The sequence below is a fragment of the Panicum virgatum genome, chromosome 4N (genome assembly GCF_016808335.1).
Source record: "Panicum virgatum strain AP13 chromosome 4N, P.virgatum_v5, whole genome shotgun sequence".
Taxonomy (NCBI): domain Eukaryota; kingdom Viridiplantae; phylum Streptophyta; class Magnoliopsida; order Poales; family Poaceae; genus Panicum; species Panicum virgatum.
In genome coordinates, this window is record NC_053148.1 from 1,441,958 (window position 1) to 1,456,281 (window position 14,324).

General features: G+C 48.9%; 2 protein-coding genes and 1 long non-coding RNA gene across 3 annotated transcripts; 2 read left to right on the forward strand and 1 right to left on the reverse strand.

Annotated features, from left to right (window-relative positions):
• The first annotated feature begins 3,096 nt into the window (after nt 1-3,096).
• Nucleotides 3,097-4,891, forward strand: LOC120669967. The gene is made up of 2 exons (XR_005672910.1): nt 3,097-4,077; nt 4,157-4,891. It is a non-coding gene; the product is annotated as an uncharacterized LOC120669967 (long non-coding RNA).
• A 1,129-nt stretch (nt 4,892-6,020) lies between these two features.
• On the forward strand, nt 6,021-6,963 carry LOC120669966 (FCS-Like Zinc finger 6-like). Its single transcript, XM_039949903.1, has 2 exons — nt 6,021-6,303; nt 6,429-6,963. The coding sequence occupies exons 1-2, from the start codon at nt 6,137-6,139 to the stop codon at nt 6,610-6,612; spliced, it is 351 nt and encodes a 116-aa protein (XP_039805837.1). The 5' UTR covers nt 6,021-6,136; the 3' UTR covers nt 6,613-6,963.
• Nucleotides 6,874-8,554, reverse strand: LOC120669964 (aspartyl protease family protein At5g10770-like). Its single transcript, XM_039949901.1, has 2 exons — nt 8,333-8,554; nt 6,874-8,258 (listed from the first exon to the last, which is right to left on the reverse strand). The coding sequence occupies exons 1-2, from the start codon at nt 8,439-8,441 to the stop codon at nt 7,015-7,017; spliced, it is 1,353 nt and encodes a 450-aa protein (XP_039805835.1). The 5' UTR covers nt 8,442-8,554; the 3' UTR covers nt 6,874-7,014.
• Between the last annotated feature and the right edge of the window lie 5,770 nt (nt 8,555-14,324).

The following is a 14,324-nucleotide window of genomic DNA, read 5'->3' on the forward strand; positions in this document are numbered from 1 at the left end:
TAGGGCAGAAGCACCCTATCCACACAGTGCCCGTGTGAGTTGTTGAACAGGATATACCCAAATAACCACAGCAGGTATGCCCCTATCCACACAGTGCCCGTGTGAGTTGTTGAACAGGATGTACCCAAATAACCACAGCAGGTATGCCTCGAGTGATCTAGTCACGTTGTAGTCATCAGCATGGGCTGCCAACAGATCCGGCTGTAATGAAGTACGAACATTGAGAATAAGAAACACATGAGTTATTTCAAAGCCATAAAATACATCAACACATCGTTTTATACGAAATTGTACCTGAAACTGTAGGAGCCATGACTTGGAAGGGCCTTTCGACTATGGGTGCTCATTGAAATCTTCAGGATCAATCGTGGTGGCAACACCTGCAAAACGTTCCTCAAGATCCTCCAGCCACGTAGAAGGTACCACGCGGGGCCCGACAGCATCTCCGGTGATAGGAAGACCAAGCAGCATCGCAACGTCCTGCAGGGTCGGTGCCATCTCCCTACAAGGGAGGTGGACCGTGTGTGTCTCAGGTCTCCATCTGTCAACGAGAGCTGAAAGTAGAGACCTGTCTAGCTTCACCAAAGCACTCTCAGCAAGACGAGCCACAGTGAGAAGACCTGTGTGATACCCCGGCCCAGGGCTTAATAGGATACTCATACCAACAAGTTGCAACTTCTTTTCCGGAAGCCGATCTCCAAAAAACTCCGAGGTTAAGCGTGCTTGGCCTGGAGAAATTTGGGGATGGGTGACCGACCGGGAAGTTCTTCCCGGGTGCGCACGAGTGAGGACAAAGTGTGCAGAAAAGACTGGTGTTGGTCTGTGAGGACAGTCTATGTCCTAGAAAGCAGCCAGATGTAAGCGGGCCCGGCCTCGTGGAGGCGGGACGTTATAGAATGGTATCAGAGCTGACTCTCGCGGTTTCACGGGCACATACGGGCGTAAGTGCAGAGGCATGAGCACGGGCGCGTGGGGGCGTAGATGCCACCGGCATGTGCACGTGCGCGTGGCGGGTCAGTGTGCGGGCATCTGGGATGCGCCGTTGGCACTGGACGCACGGACGTGGCACAGGGACCGTCGGCACTGGACGCACGGACGTGGCACAGGGACCGTTGGCACTGGACGCACGGACGTGGCACACGGGCTGCTGGCACTGGACATACGGGACGTGGCCAAGAGAGGACGTTCCTGGCTTGGGATTGACCGTCGAGGACGTCGGTCTCTTAAGGGGGTGAGTATGTGACACCCCGGCCCAGGGCTTAATAGGATTAATAGGATACTCATACCAACAAGTTGCAACTTCTTTTCCGGAAGCCGGTCTCCAAAGAACTCCGAGGTTAAGTGTGCTTGGCCCGGAGAAATTTGGAGATGGGTGACCGACCGGGAAGTTCTTTCCGGGTGCGCACGAGTGAGGACAAAGTGTGCAGAAAATACTGGTGTTGGTCTGTGAGGACAGTCTATGTCCTAGAAAGCAGCCAGATGTAAGCGGGCCCGGCCTCGGGGAGGCGGGACGTTACAACCTGCCTCGCTCAGCCTGCATCATACAGTGCTCAAATGTTAATACATTATATAATGAAATGTATAACGGATAAAAACAGGAAATATACGACATATCACCTGGGCACCCATCGTGAGTCTACAACAACCAACTCTGCAGGTGGACGTGGACGCAGCACGTTTAGTTCTTGGTGCTGAACCTTCGCAAGGAAGGACCGGTGACCCGAGTCTATTGTTGGGTCCAGCAACGCAGGAGTAACCCCGGCCATATATACCACGTAAGATCAAAACAATACAACACAATCACACACATCTAAATATTTCTAATATTTCCTAAATAATTTCTAAGATTTTCTAACCATTAATAATAATTTCTAATATTTTCTAACATTTTATAAATTTTCTAATATTATTTTGCAATTTTTAAGATTAATTAATTAGATTGCTAATGTACTATATCAACGCTAATCACTACAAGTAACTACACCTAAATGTACCACTAATCAGTCCTAATAATAATTAAAATGATTGCTAATCTACTATTTCAACAAAATAGTTTCTATAATTTTTTATAATTTTCTAACATTTTCTACAATTTTCTAACATTCTCTACAATTTTCTATAATTTTATAACATTCTCTATAATTTTTTATAATTTTCTAACATTTTTAACAATTTTCTAATATTATCTTGCATTTTTTTTATTTTCTAATACTTCTCTAATAATTTTCTAGTATTTTCTAATACTAAATCTAACACTTAATGTACTATATCAACACTACTATAAGTAAATGCACCTAAATGTACCACTAATCACTCCTAGCAATAATTGAACTAATTGTTAATCTACTGTTTCAAAAAAATAATTACAACATAATCTATTTATAAAATATGGAAAATTTTAGTTACCTAAAGTCGCCGGCTTGAAAATCCGACAGAGCTTCGCCGCTTTGCCTCTCCCTCACCCCTCATCTCCCTCCCTCCCTCTCTTTTCTTTTTTTCTGGATTTTTAGTAAGCCAAATGAGGAGGGAGGGGCAGCCAACACCTTATATATGGGTGGGGGCCGGCCGCCCCACAGCTGGGCGGCCTGGGAGGCCGGCCGCCCGGCTGCCGCGCGACCGGTCCCCAGGGACCTATCTGCAATTTTTTTTGTCTTTTTTTGCAGGTAAGCCCCTGCCGCCCGGCAGCGGGGCGGCCGGGGTATATTTCTGTAAATTTCCAAATAGAAAATATATTTTTGTAAAAAACGGAAATAAAAAATAAAATAAAATAAAAAACCGCCTGTTTCTTCCGACGGGCGGGTCTCGTGCGTTTGGGCGCTACACTCTGTTGGGCTACACGGCCCATATCCACGGGCTGATTTGGTAGTCCGCTAAAAGAAGAAGGGGCCCGTTCGTTCACCACCCACCCCACCTCCTCTCTCTTCTCCATCCATCGGAATCGACCACCTGCAGCGAAGCGAGGCTAAGGGAGAAATCCAGGAGGAAGCGAGGATGATCTACCGCAACTGGTCGCTGCTCTCCTCGACCATCGTCATATGGGGCGGCGTCGCCACCGCTGGCCTCGCCGGGATCTTCCTCTTCCACGGCAAGGTACCACCTTTGATCCCCTTTTAACAGCTATGGACTCCAACCCAGATCGCCCGTGCGAGTACATATCTTTCCGTTTCCTTCCCGTCTCTGCGTCGTGTGAGCATGATCTTTTGATTGTCCCTGCGTGTGTGCTCGCTAGATTTGTGGTTAATAAAGCGTGGATCCGGTTGTTTCGAAGGGGGGGGGGGGGGGGATTCGCGTGTCGTGACCATTGCGAGCCCTAGATTCAGGGCAAATTTTGGGTGCGATACAGCAGGGTCAGATTCCTCTGTTCAGCTTAGGGCCATCGAGTCCTGCTTTGAGTCAGATGCTAAGTAATTTTGGGTTGCGATGTGGGTCAGGTCAAATTGTTCTGGATTTCCGGGCCATGCTTTGTTACATGTTTGCCTGTTTTTTTTTTCTTTTCGCTAAAGTTGTGCTCTATGTTAATCTCAAAGCCCTTGCTCTGTGCTGAGCTTTATCTTACTGGGTTGTGCTCTATTCTTGTGTGGCTTGTACAGCTAATTATTGTTGTGTACTCTGACGTTGCTCAATGATTCCTTGGACCATGGGAGACTGGACAGTGCTCTACATGCACGAGTCTTCACAAATTGAGTGCCGACAATGAATAGATATCTTAATGCATTGAAGTTCGCGTACGTTGGTCAGTTCATATGCTATATGCTGAGATGATGTTCTTTCATTGTATCTTTGTACTTGTTGGATGAGTTAGTGGGTGTATTACACATGCAGATTCATTTTCTGGGACTATGGCTGTATAGCCAGAAACAACCCTTGCATATGTGTCGTTTTTTAATAGTAGGTGCTCACCACATAGTCCTTTTTAGGCTTACAAGTTTCCCTAGTCATTTCATTTCCAGCAGAAAAGGCTCAGTTTTCCTAGAAATCACAATGAGATGACTGGTCGATATGTTCTTGAATGGAGTAGCCGCAGGTTTGAGTAGGATTATGGATGCATTTTCAAATCATGGACTATGTCATGTGTAGGTAAGTATCCTAAAGCACTACAGTCTTGATGTCCCCAATTAAGATGGTACTTATTATGCATTCTTGTGATTTTCTGTAGGAAATTGGTGGCATTCTTATTTATTGTATAAGTTTGCCAGGTGTGAAATATGATTGTGGATGTAAGATTGCCATATTGACTGAGATACTGATTTTTTTTCTTGAGTTTTGATGCTGGGGGTTTTGTAGATGTAAGGATTCAGTTGATAGTTGGCCATAGAACTGTGTTATATACCAAGTGTTAGGTCCGTTGATGCGTCATGCATGAGATCATAGCCTTGGGTAGCAACAGTGTTACCCTAAACGTTTAAATGGACTAAACGGTCACCTACTGTTTAGCTATTTATTCGGGCTAAATGGCCATTTAAACGGACTAAACGATGATTAAACAGGATAAATGGCTGATTAAACGGACACGGTAAGCCACTGTGTAGTGTGTACATGGGCTAAACGGACGTGTGCGCAAACAGTGGGTAGCAAGTAGTTTAGTAAATAGTCAGTCCACTTCTTCATTACTTTAAAAATAAATTAGTCTTGTTTGTATTGTAAGATTTTCGACATAGTAATTTGGTCGCTTTCCTATAGCTACCAACTTGTTCAAGCTGATGCAGTCGGCTATCCTTTGGATGTCATCTTCTTATTTCTCGATATTCCTTTTTATTTCTCATCAAACGAATGGCATCTTCTTCTGGAAATCCTAGCTATTCTTAGCATGATATTGGGGAATCTCCTTGCTATTACTCAAACAAGCATGAAACGTATGCTTGCATATTCGTCCATAGGGCAAATTGGATATGTAACTATTGGAACAGAGAAGTGTTGCTATGCATTTTTTTTCTCTCTAAGGAGCTTTTTTTTTGGCTGCTGCATTGCTTCAAGTGACTCTTAATGTTGTACACTGGTTCAATGATAAAAAAAATGCAACTGTCAGATTGCTGATGTACATGTCGAATATCCTTGGTCGATCAAAGCAACCACTTGTAGCCCGCATATGTTTAATTTTGATGGCAGCAGATACCCTAAAACATACGAGCCCTCGCAATTGGTTATGATATAACTGTGTTCTTTCATATATTGGCAGGAGAAATTCCAGAACTACCTTTGCCCTGAGGGTGAGAGGCTCAGGCAGCAGGACAGAGCCACGATGAGCCGAAACTAGAGAGGAAGCCTAGCATCATTTGCCTCTCTACTCAACAAATCCCCTTCTAGAATGGAATCCTTGTAATGGCTTTCCTTTTCCGGAGCCAAACATGCTCCGTTATAATAAATTGACTCTAGTTTCTATTCGTTCTTCAACTTGCACCCTGTATAAATCTTTGATAGCAACCCTTTTTGCCCGAGGTTTGCCGAGGCTTATGTGCTTGTTTGGCATCGACTTGTGCGACACGATGATTGTGCAACTTGGCTTGATACTCTTAATAAAGGTTGATGCATTTGACGGGAACCACAAAATATCTTGCTTACTTGTGTGCCCAGTTAATCAGTTTGGTGGGGTGATACATGACCAGGAGGCTTGGCCTTGACGGTTGTGTGCTTGTCCAGGCAGCCACTTTGGCTAACATATTTTATTTAAAAAAAAAACTTTGCCTAACATATTCCTCCTACTGGTGTCTTAGCTATCTCTGGTTCTGTGCAATTTAAGCCATGCTGTCGGTCCGATCCTCCGCGCAAGTTGCAACTCGCCAGCCCGACAAGAATAGAGCGGTGCACGGAAGGGTAGGGTGCACGGGCTGACGGGCACGGCCATGTCTTTGTCCGGGCGAGCCAACTGGCTGAAGGAAACCGGTGGGAGAGCGCGGCCGTCAGTTTGCGGGAACAAGCAAGCTGGCCAGCCACCACCCGCCGGTTGAGGAGAAACCCCCCGGCCTGGCGTCGCGTATAAAGAAGCCGGCACATCGCCTTCCGCTCCGGCATCACCCCAGCCAGCGAAACCAAAGCAGCTAGCACTGCCGCAGGAAGTAATCCAAGTCAAATGCTAATTGAGGGAACCACTACCCTACTGCACTAGTTGTTCTTGCGCACGAGACGAAAGGGGATCGGAATGATGGAGGCGAGGTACGTCAAGGTGGCGTCCCGGTTCTTCCTCGCCGGGAAGGTCGGGAACGCCGGCGAAGGCTGCGGCGGTGGTGGCCATGGCCGCCACTTCCTCGACGCCTGCTTCCTGTGCAAGCGCGAGATCACCTCGGACCGCCACATCTTCATGTACAAGTGCGTTGGAAGGCTTGGGCCTGCCAGGGGTGATCTTTGCTTGGCCCGTCGGTCGGTCGATCGACCTGTGTGTATCCTACATCCTCTGGCTGACCGACCTCGTGCTCCACGCGACGCGATTGCAGGGGCGACGCGGCGTTCTGCAGGCAGGACCAGAGGGCGATGGACGCCGCGCTCAAGGCCGCCAGGCGCCGCCACCGCTCCCTCCTGCGCACCGCGTCCCTGCCAGCGCCGGCCGCCGGGACTGCGCCGGTGGGGACGATGCCACGGCGGCCGACCGTCGCGGCACCGTCCGTCGTGCCCAGCTAGCTAGCCATGGACATAGCAGCGCAAGCTACCTCTCTCGTTTTTGCAGTGACGAAAGAGTGCACAATCGTTTGTTCTCGACTTGATGATCGGCCGTGCTCTGATGCATGCCACGGGGCAGCAGTGAGATGAGATGGTAATCAATCACGAGCTGCTGATCAGAGAAGATGAAGAGATGAGCCTACTCAAACTCAGCAGCTTCAGCCTCTGCGGTTTGGGCCGGTGCTTCGTCCTTTTACTCGGCACACGGTTGGGCTTAACCGCTTAACAATTCAAGCCCATGGAAACGGTAGATTATTTATTTTTAATGGAAAAATTGTGTGACACGCATGGCACATATGGGGTTCCAAGCAACAAAGATTACGATAGCATGGCCATCGAATCGACTCGGCTCAGCATCGGCAGTCAGCAGGCGCCACGGCGGAACCCCACGGCCCCGCCGCCGATGTCGTAGAGCACCTCGAGCGTCCTCTGCTGCAGGTTGCCGATGATCCCCGGGGCCCCGTCGTCGCCGGAGGACGCGAAGGCGAGGCAGCCGCGGCGAATGATCCCCGACGGGATGAGCTCCACCGTGGCGCCCCGCTCGAACACGAGGGAAACGCTCGGGACCTTGACGTCGCCGCCGGTGAGGTTGAAGCACGTGTCCAGGAGCGACGACCGCGGCACCGCCCGCCGCGGGTGCATCCTCATCTCCTTCCTGAACGCCGCCCGGAGCGCGCGGTACGCCTTGGGGGGCAGCCGCGTGACGATCGTTCCTGAGTCCATGACCGCGCCGGCGCGGAACGCCGACGGGGGCACGCGGAGGCGGCGCCCGCCCACGGTGATGCCCCGCAGGAGCACGAAGTAGAACGGGTCGCCGCTGCTGCTCCGGTACATGGGCGTCACCGCGAACCTCGACGAGGCGGCGCGCGGCGCGCCCAGCGTCAGGAACCCGGAGTAGCTCGCCGTCGGCGGGAGGCAGTACGAGAAGGCCTTCGCCGCCGCCTGCGACACGAGCGACGGCGGGCCGCCGCCGAGACCCAGGAGCCCGTCGGTCCTGTCGCTGAACAGCGGCGCGGCGTGGCTGCATCCGAACCGGAAGCGGTCGACGGCGAGCGCCGGGGTCAGCGTCAGCTTGTCGGCGCCGTACGTCCCGGTGGTGTTGGACCCGTCGCCGTACCTGACGGCGTACTGGCACCGGCCGCGCCGGGAGCAGCCATTGCCGTAGAGATCACGGCCGAGGAGGGCCCTGCAGGCGGCGGAGCGGCAACCGAAGGCCGAGTACGTGGCTGACCTGGCCGGGTCGAACAGCCTGTCCTTCTGTGGGTGGCACGTCGCGGCCGGGCACGGGCGGCGCTGCACCCACGATAGATCGCTGCCGGTGTCCATGACCACGGTCTGGGTGACCGCCGGCGTGCCGAGGCCCACCGTGACGACGTACTCCAAGGTGTCCACGGAGAGGCCGAGCGTGGTCGGAACGGTTGCATCGCCGCGCTTTGCTCCAGCCGTGCCGTTGAGGCCCTTCCGGATGCCGTCGGCGCGGAGCCGGTCCCGGCGGAGCACGTCGGCCGTCGAGGGCATGCTCGCCGTCGCCGAGGAGGGCAACGGCGAGCAAGGGCCGCGCCGGTGGTTCAACGGCAGCCAAGCGTCACTGGAGAGTGGAATGCTCACTGTGGTGAAATTAAACACAGGGTGATCAGCACCTACCAACAAGAAAAAAAGATGGAAAAACACAAACGAAAACCTCTGTGGCCGGAGCAGACGGCCTTGGATTTGAGTGAGCTACTAGTAGCTGCGTGAGCAATTGGAGAAGAAACACACAAGATAACTAGTAGCGGCAAAACAGGAATCATCGTGGTATTTTGTTTTGCTTCTTTTTCAACTCCTTTCGATCTTCAATAATGAACGTTCATTTCTTCTGAAAATCGTAGCTAGTGGTGCTCTCAAAGGCAAAGCTGCCACATGCCTTGCTGAACATTTATAGGCCGGCCGGCTGTGTGGAACTTTACAGGCACCAGTGAGCATGTTGGTACTTGAAAGTTGAAATTCCCGTGGTCGTCTCCAGCAAGGAAGGAACGAGTGCTATCAGAACAAAAGGTAAGCCCTAAACCATTGAGCCAAGTAAGAATCAGTTCCCACGCACACTGTATATATCAAACGAAAGTGTGAACACGGATCCGTTGATCTGCTGATTATTGCTAGCATTATTTGGGTTATTTTTTTTTGTTGTGATAGCATTTAATTTCTAAATTAAGGCAGTGAACATCGGCTTTGCTTATAAATTTTCTTGATTTTTACAAAATATTTTCTTTCAGTTTGTGATCAGCTTATGTGCTGAATGATGTAACGAATCGGCTATATGTGGTCGTCGTAGAGACCAGAAACATTTTTTTTTCTAAAAAGGGTTACATAAGCCAATGTTCAACCTCATGTACTACGAGTGGCATTACTTGCTTGCCAAGTTTTGAATCGATACCAGCCACTTTAATTTATATACCAAAATTGTCGGAGTGTGTTGCATGCCACTGTCCATAAGGACGGCTACATTCTTCACTAGAGATTGACTTTGCGCTCTAGGAAACAGAAGCTATGCGTCCAATATATCTTACTTGTATAGCTAGGACTAAATTCTCAGCAAGCTAATTGCTTTTTAAAAGAAATTTAGTGATTGTAGTTATACTACTCCCTCTATTCATCTATGCAAGGCCTATTTTTGCTTGGCTCAAAGACCAAGGGAAGCACTCCCATCATTAGTTTTTCTTGGGAAAACAACAACCAGCCTTTATTGCGGAATCGATTACTCTCTACATGTGCTTTCACTCCCGAGGCATGCATACAATGAATTACTGCCGCACCGATTCCTGAAGCGTCTTTCCTAAGGAAAAATCAAAATAGGCCTTACATATCTGGATTTTTCAAATTTCCTAATGGACCTTAGATAGTTGGATGGAGGGAGTAACATATTGTAACTTATCCCAAAAAAAAATGTAAAGGCCTGCCATCCATAGAAGGCAGCCACAGAGCTTGACCTGCGGTTTTTTTATTTTTTTATTTTTTATTTCTGTTTCTTACAAAAATATATTTTCGAGTTGGGAATTTACAGAAATATACCCCGGCCGCCCTGCTGCCGGGCGGCCGGGACCTGGCCGCCCGGATGCCGGGCGGCAGGGGCAAATCTGCAAAAAAAAGAGGAAACAAAATTGCAACCAGGTCCCTGGGAACCGGCCGCCCGGCTGGGGGCGGCCGGAATTTTTTTTTGCAATTTAGCCCTTTTCGTGAAATAATTGAACATATGTACCTTTTTGTAAATTTTTGCAGAAATAGACCCTAGGGGTGGGCGCTGTAATATGTGGCGCCGAGATAACACGTCTTGACGCCACAGATCACGGCGCCGAGGTGTCACGCACACAAGCAATCTAGTGAATCTTCGAACTTGCATTTAATATTTTCGGACATTTTCAGGGGACTAGAATACTGTGAACCACACATAAAATATAACAGTAAGAATTAAGAACTAAAAACTGCATTACACAATATAAACCATAGGAATTACATCATAATACAACGTTAATGAAACACACATCAAACATGCAGTGGCATGACAGAACCCGTTGCAACTACGGTAAACAGATTCTGAACTAAGCTAACATGCCTTAGGTAATTTAGAAAAACACAACAAACACAACGATGCAGCATGTGACTAGCAATAGATAGTCCTAGTAGCCGTACCCCCACGTAGCAAACTGCGTTGAGCCTTCTCCGCAGTATCCACCCATTGCAGGTGATGCAGGCGGTGGTGCCGGAGGGGCAGGGCCCTTCTTCTTGTGACAAGGGCAGTTGCAGTAAGGAATAGTGCATGGTTCATCCTGTGAAGCGGCAGCATTGCTGGTATCATCATCTTCGTCGTCTTTGTTACCCTCACTCAATTCCTCGTAATGGTTTACCTTGCATTCCAGATCAAAGATCTTTATCTGGAGGTACTCGATGAACTCCTGAACTGAATCAATTGGTGCAGGATCGACCCATCTGGTAAAACAACAGTTTTCTAGAGCATCTGAAGACTGCAAAATAAATTTCATGTAAGGTATCTCAACGAAGATAAAGAAATAAAACAACCGAGTATTACCCATGCGTGTGGGCATTTGAAGAAACGCCGACCGCCATCCATCCCGTCGGTGCACATCTGCACTAAGCAGTCCTCACCATGTCTGCATTTTGGCCACGGTTCTCTACGGTTATCATATTGTCGTAGAGGAGTTTCATTGGTAAAATCACTCTTGTGCTGTGGCGGAAACTCAAACACTAGTTCCGGAAAGGAATCAGGTCCAAGAGGCCCCTCCCATATTATGGGGTCTCCCTTTCTTCCCCCTTTTCCTTTCCCAAAACCGTAGTAATTCTTCCCGCTAGACCCACCTCCAGACATTGGTTATACAATGAGCTTTGTTGTTTGAGTGCTGCTGGGAGTTCACAAACTTCGGAGTATTTATAGGCGCACAAAGGTCTGATACCCGGAGTGTGGAGTCTAAATGGACCTGAAAAGCCTACATGACAACACAGTGAAGAGGCTAGCTGACCGAACACTGAAAAGGCTAGATTCAATTATCGAACTGACTACTCGATGCATCTCTGTGCATGCAGAGCATCTAAGTGCATGCAGACTCACAGCACTGGATCGCTGCCGCTCGGTCGATCGTGCCTAGATGCCGCCTTCCCCACTACACGCCACAGACCTTCACTGTAGAATGACAGTTCCGTCGTCCTCGCCCGAGAGACTGCTTTGAATGTGAGCTGGTGTGGTTGCCGTGTTGTCACATCTTTTCGAAATGGTGAAAGGGCACTACTATTTGGCTGTCGACTTTTGTCACGTTTGTCTGGGCAAACAATGCGACATATGCGAAACCCGTGATCGCCGTGCTGAGCAGTGGCAACCTGTGATCTCGTACTCGCAGATAGATACACTATGGTCCCTATTTTGAGCTATACGAGCGTGTCACGAAGTTTACTCTGTATGCGGTAGTCGTCATCATCGTCGGCGGGATCTCGGCCGCTAACTCCTCCCGCAACTAACTTGTCCTTCATTAAATCATGGAAAAAATTCGCAAGAGATTCCCTTATTTCACGAGCATTATGGAACCCACAAACATAACAAGTTCACATCAATAATATCTATAGAAATAAATGACAAGTAAACTACCAAAATCATAAACAATCATAATCCAAACAGTCGAAACAGTCCACAATGCCGCCGGAAAAACAAGTGCAAACAACTAATGACCCCTACCATTCCGACCTCTCTTACGTTGTGCGTGTACGTGATCTGTAGGGTAGCTATGACATTCCGGTGGCCCCACGTTTCTGGCAAGACGGCGTAACTGAGCCGGATGTGTATGTATGCTGGGATCATCGTCCTGGGCAGGCGTAGCAAATAATCGTGTAAACTCGTCCAAGGAGGCCGCGGCGTTGTCTTCAGATCACCCTACAGATCACAAAAAAAATTTGTAAGTAACATTCAAAAGGTGAATGCAATTCCGTACAAATTATTGTATGTACCCTGTGTTGGAGGAGGTGGTGGTGGTGGATAGGAAGAAGCTCCTTCATATCCTCCTGGTGACGGCATAGGGTGATACGAAGACGGCCCCGCTCCAGTGAACTGTTGTGATCCTGAGTATAAATAATAACGTATGAGTCTTCGACCATAAAACATAAGCAAATAAAATTATGCACCACATATTTACCTAAACTCCCTCCGGCATGTGGCATAGAGGTAAACTGGGTTCCATGAAATGGAGCCCCTTGCGAGGCACCTGGCGCTCCATAGGGCTGAGAACCGGGGTACCCATACCCTGTGTGGAGTCGTATTTAAATAATGCATATAAACATACGGATCGGTAAATATCACACCATACCTTCTGCCTGTCGGTGGTATAAGGGAGGCTGCTGCCATGCGGAACCACAAGGAACCGACGTTGACGCTTGCGACGATCCGTAGGAATCCTCGTACTCCGTTCGCGTATACCGTCAACATTTACTCACCGCCCCAGCTAATGTCTCATCCCTGAATCGTGCATACCGATCCTATGTGGTCGCAACATGCGGCTGTGGATGCATGTCAACATACGTCAAACGGCAACGAGTCTTCGGTTCGTACCAGGTCAGGTACGCCCGAAACGAAGGCTCAGTGTGTGGACCGGTATCCTCAGCCAACTGCTCGTCTGCATCATCCCACGCAGCCACCCATGGTTGTAATCTAGTGACCCACATTATCGAGAAAGGATGCCCAGCCCTTGATAAACTGCACGTTAAATAGAAATTAGTTTCACGTTAAACTTAGTATACATGGGTGCTTATACATTTTTGTTACCTATGATCGTGGCGTTGAACACGATCCAACGCTGAAGACACAGGGAAAGACTGGCGTCGACCAAACTGCCTCATGACTCTATCCGGGCAGTGGGCCTCAACTGCAATGTCGTACACCAAAACTGCAGTAGTCATCCATAGGACCTGGTCCTGTGTGCACACCGAAGATATCCCAAGCGGTGCACATGCGGCTATAGCCGAAGGACTGTATGGCTCCCACACAATGTCTTCTGGGGTCAATCGATCAAATTCGGCAACAAACTCAGGATAAGGCCGCCGGGTCTGTACATGTGCCCATGTTTTCTGCAAAAATAAAAATTATGTGTCCATAAGAAAGGTATTGAGGGAACAACGTATGACCATAGTACGCATAGAATATAAATTTTTATCGTGTCCCATACCTGTCGAGAGTACCAGAGAGTCCCCATGGTGGGTCTGTCGTCCTCCATGTCACCGTACATATCCGGCGTGTACGGTGACTGGTCAATCATGGGACGACCGATCGCAATCCTCTCGTAAGACCAAAGCTGTAGCAGAATTGGGCACCCCGTTAGGACAGCATTCCTATCATTCTGCCGTGATGCTTTGCAGAGTCCACGATATGTGCATGCAAGAGCCGCTGAACCCCAACTATATAAGGGTATGGCATCCTCATCTGCATCGGCAATCTCCTGTGTGTATGGCAGAAGCACCCTATCCACACAGTGCCCGTGTGAGTTGTTGAACAGGATGTACCCAAATAACCACAACAGGTATGCCTCGAGTGATCTAGTCACGCTGTAGTCATCAGCATCGGCTGCCAACAGATCCGGCTGCAATGAAGTACGAACATTGAGAATAAGAAACACATGAGTTATTTCAAAGCCATAAAATACATCAACACATCGTTTTGTACGAAATTGTACCTGAAACTGTAGGAGCCATGACTTAGAAGGGCCTTTCGACTGTGGGTGCTCATTGAAATCTTCAGGATCAATCGTGGTGGAAACACCTGCAAAACGTTCCTCAAGATCCTCCAGCCACGTAGAAGGTACCATGCGGGGCCCGACAGCGTCTCCGGTGATAGGAAGACCAAGCAGCATCGCAACGTCCTGCAGGGTCGGTGCCATCTCCCGACAAGGGAGGTGGAACGTGTGTGTCTCAGGTCTCCATCTGTCAACGAGAGCTGAAAGTAGAGACCTGTCTAGCTTCACCAAAGCACTCTCAGCAAGACGAGCCACTGTGAGAAGACTTGTCTCGCTCAGCCTGCATCATACAGTGCTCAAATGTTAATACATTATATAACGAAATGTATAACGGATAAAAACAGAAAATATACGACATATCACCTGGGCACCCATCGTGGGTCTACAGCAACCAACTCTGCAGGTGGACGT

Bases quoted from the DNA above. Each gene is read 5' to 3' on its own strand.
- LOC120669966 (XM_039949903.1), top strand. From the start codon at position 6,137: ATGATGGAGGCGAGGTACGTCAAGGTGGCGTCCCGGTTCTTCCTCGCC. The intron at 6,304-6,428 runs GTGCGTTGGAAG...ACGCGATTGCAG, and splicing joins CGCCACATCTTCATGTACAA to GGGCGACGCGGCGTTCTGCA.
- LOC120669964 (XM_039949901.1), bottom strand. From the start codon at position 8,441: ATGATTCCTGTTTTGCCGCTACTAGTTATCTTGTGTGTTTCTTCTCCA. The intron at 8,259-8,332 runs GTTTTCGTTTGT...ATTTCACCACAG, and splicing joins CGTCTGCTCCGGCCACAGAG to TGAGCATTCCACTCTCCAGT.